The sequence below is a fragment of the Propithecus coquereli genome, unplaced genomic scaffold (genome assembly GCF_000956105.1).
Source record: "Propithecus coquereli isolate 6110/MARCELLA unplaced genomic scaffold, Pcoq_1.0 Scaffold162, whole genome shotgun sequence".
NCBI lineage: Eukaryota > Metazoa > Chordata > Mammalia > Primates > Indriidae > Propithecus > Propithecus coquereli.
The window spans coordinates 2400668-2401304 of NW_012140747.1; the positions used below are offsets into that span (position 1 = coordinate 2400668).

Consider the following 637-nt stretch of genomic DNA (forward strand, 5'->3'; position numbering starts at 1 on the left):
AGTTACAAAAACATCTGATTTACTAATTATAAAGCCCACAAGATACTATTTTCTCATATTTCTATAATATGGGAATAATATCTATCTTTATCTCCTTCGTATAAATTAACATTACTTGCCAAGAATCTAAAAATGAAGTGGATAAGGCTTTTATCATATTTCTATAATATGGGAATAATATCTATCTTTATCTCCTTCATATAAATTAACATTACTTGCCAAGAATCTAAAAATGAAGTGGATAAGGCTTTTAGATAGCTAGATAGCTCTATTTTTAGACAAGACTATACAATTATATCCTCTTTTCAGGACCCTTTAGAAAAGAAAAATCTACATTTTTATCTAAGAAAAATTGTTAGCCTATTGAGACATAAATATTAAAAAATAAATTCTCTCAAGCAGAAACACATGTTGTTACTGAAACTTCTTTTGGAATAATGATGTAAGCCCTAATTAAAACTGATAACAGATTGTGACATAGCAAGATTTGGATGTTTTCTCAGCTCTGACAAAAGTGTTACTGTACTCCACTGCCCCTCTTAGAGAAAACTTATGTCAAGTCAGCCTATGTGTACTTGTGCCTTTTATGACTACCTCAGTTCCAATAAATTTCTTTGTGGGGAGCTTAATCTAATCT

The 637-nt window shown here is 29.8% G+C and overlaps 1 protein-coding gene across 1 annotated transcript in view; it reads right to left on the reverse strand.

Moving 5' to 3' along the window:
* The window catches only part of AASDH (aminoadipate-semialdehyde dehydrogenase), an 83531-nt gene that overhangs the window by 20742 nt on the left and 62152 nt on the right, over positions 1-637 (reverse strand). The window contains exon 4 of the mRNA XM_012641097.1: positions 220-226. Within this exon, the coding sequence (XP_012496551.1) occupies positions 220-226 (7 nt within the window). The remainder of the gene's footprint in view (positions 1-219; positions 227-637) is intronic.